Source organism: Triticum aestivum, chromosome 1B, assembly GCF_018294505.1.
Source record: "Triticum aestivum cultivar Chinese Spring chromosome 1B, IWGSC CS RefSeq v2.1, whole genome shotgun sequence".
In the NCBI taxonomy this organism is placed as follows: Eukaryota; Viridiplantae; Streptophyta; class Magnoliopsida; order Poales; family Poaceae; genus Triticum; species Triticum aestivum.
Genome location: NC_057795.1, coordinates 591,589,137 through 591,590,698, shown reverse-complemented (window position 1 = coordinate 591,590,698; position 1,562 = coordinate 591,589,137). Strand labels below are relative to the sequence as shown.

General features: G+C 49.7%; 1 protein-coding gene across 1 annotated transcript; it reads right to left on the bottom strand.

Annotated features, from left to right (window-relative positions):
• Positions 1–717: 717 nt before the first annotated feature.
• Positions 718–1,556, bottom strand: LOC123096380 (peroxidase 2). Its single transcript, XM_044518119.1, has one exon. It carries the CDS (start codon positions 1,541–1,543, stop codon positions 995–997), a length of 549 nt encoding a protein of 182 aa, XP_044374054.1. The 5' UTR covers positions 1,544–1,556; the 3' UTR covers positions 718–994.
• Between the last annotated feature and the right edge of the window lie 6 nt (positions 1,557–1,562).

Genomic DNA, 1,562 nt, shown 5'->3' with positions numbered 1-1,562 from the left:
CGTTTCAAAAAAAACAATATCTGGAAACAACTACGCCTTATTACAGCCAAAAGACAAGTACTAATCCACTGATATTACGGGCTACAGTACTGGGTGACAAAACAACTGCATCTCCCAAACTGTAATAAACTAGCAATCCTGAGAATCATCGGCGCCACCCCATCTTTCTGCTGATTTAAATAAACATGCTAATTCATTACAATTATATTTCGTACTCCGTAGTTATCAAGGAGTATCAATTGTTGTAAGCAACCCGTGTGGGCACTCATGATCATTAGCAGACATGCACAATGGACTCACTCACTAACTCAAACGTGTCTAGCCATATATACACGCATACACTCATCCCTATGAACGTACACATGCAAACCCTGCCTCTATGAGCACTTCCGAGAGACTGAACTGACATATCATCTTGAGATTGACGAAGTTACCACAGGTGCCTCGTAGTCGAGGGGAACATCTCCTCCCACTGAACGTGCATCACCGGAAATCATGAAATAAATCCAGGAATAATGTGAGCACCATGACTTGAACCCTTGTGGATTTGGGGTACCACTGTCCTCCTAACCATCTAACTACGGATTGGTTCGCTGTTACATAGAAAATCATAATGAACCAGTTCCTTTTCCGGTCATCCTTGATGGGAACATTGTCGATATTTTATGCACCAGCTGAGGTAATTCAGTATTAGGTTTTCGGAAGCATCCTAGATCCTTTTCTGTTCATCAAAACATGCTGTGTGCATCACTTTTATTCTTTCAACAAAGAACATTGGTTCGCAATTAGACATGCACAACCCCATATACACGAACAATTCCGTAGCTTGGCTAGAATTGAACCAAGGAATAACCAAAGAAAAAAAGGCACGCAGTGAAAGAATCGCCAAATTTTACAACATGAACTCGCTTGTAGGTTGAAGCAAACCATTTAGGTCGAGTGATCCGTCACCATGCATGCACGTACGTCCACAGTTGCTGTGCTGCCCCACCTATTAGTAGTGGTTGATTGCGCGGCAGTTCTTCCTGATCTGGCCCTGGTAGCCGGTCTTGACCTCGATGCCGGCCATTTTCACCATGGCCTTCTCGAACCTGTCCTCCCACCACCCAGGGATTTTGGCGTTCTCCACCACCATCCTCGCCGTCTCCATCGACGTCATGAGCGCCGCGTCGGAGGTGAAGAGCACTGTGTGCGATATCACGTTCTTGTAGTACTGCCTGTCCAGCTTGTTGGGCGTCACCACATCCTGCATCACCGTCGGGTCGTTGCCGCCCGGTGTCGCGTCGGCCGGGCACTGCCCCCGCAGGAACGCGGCCAGGCCGCCGTTAATGTCGGAGGGGGTGTTGAGGCGGTCAGAAACGAAGGACGAGCAGTGGGAACGCCCGATGGTGTGCGCGCCGGAGAGGACGACCAGGTCTTCCGTGTTGAGGCCCTTGATGACGAAGCTAGCGACAAGGTCGCTGAGGTTGGACGTCGGCGGGACCAGGAACTTGAGCGGCTCGGAGGCGTTGGAGAAGGTGCCGTCACGGCGGCCGGACGGCATCTCGAAGTCTACCTTGCCC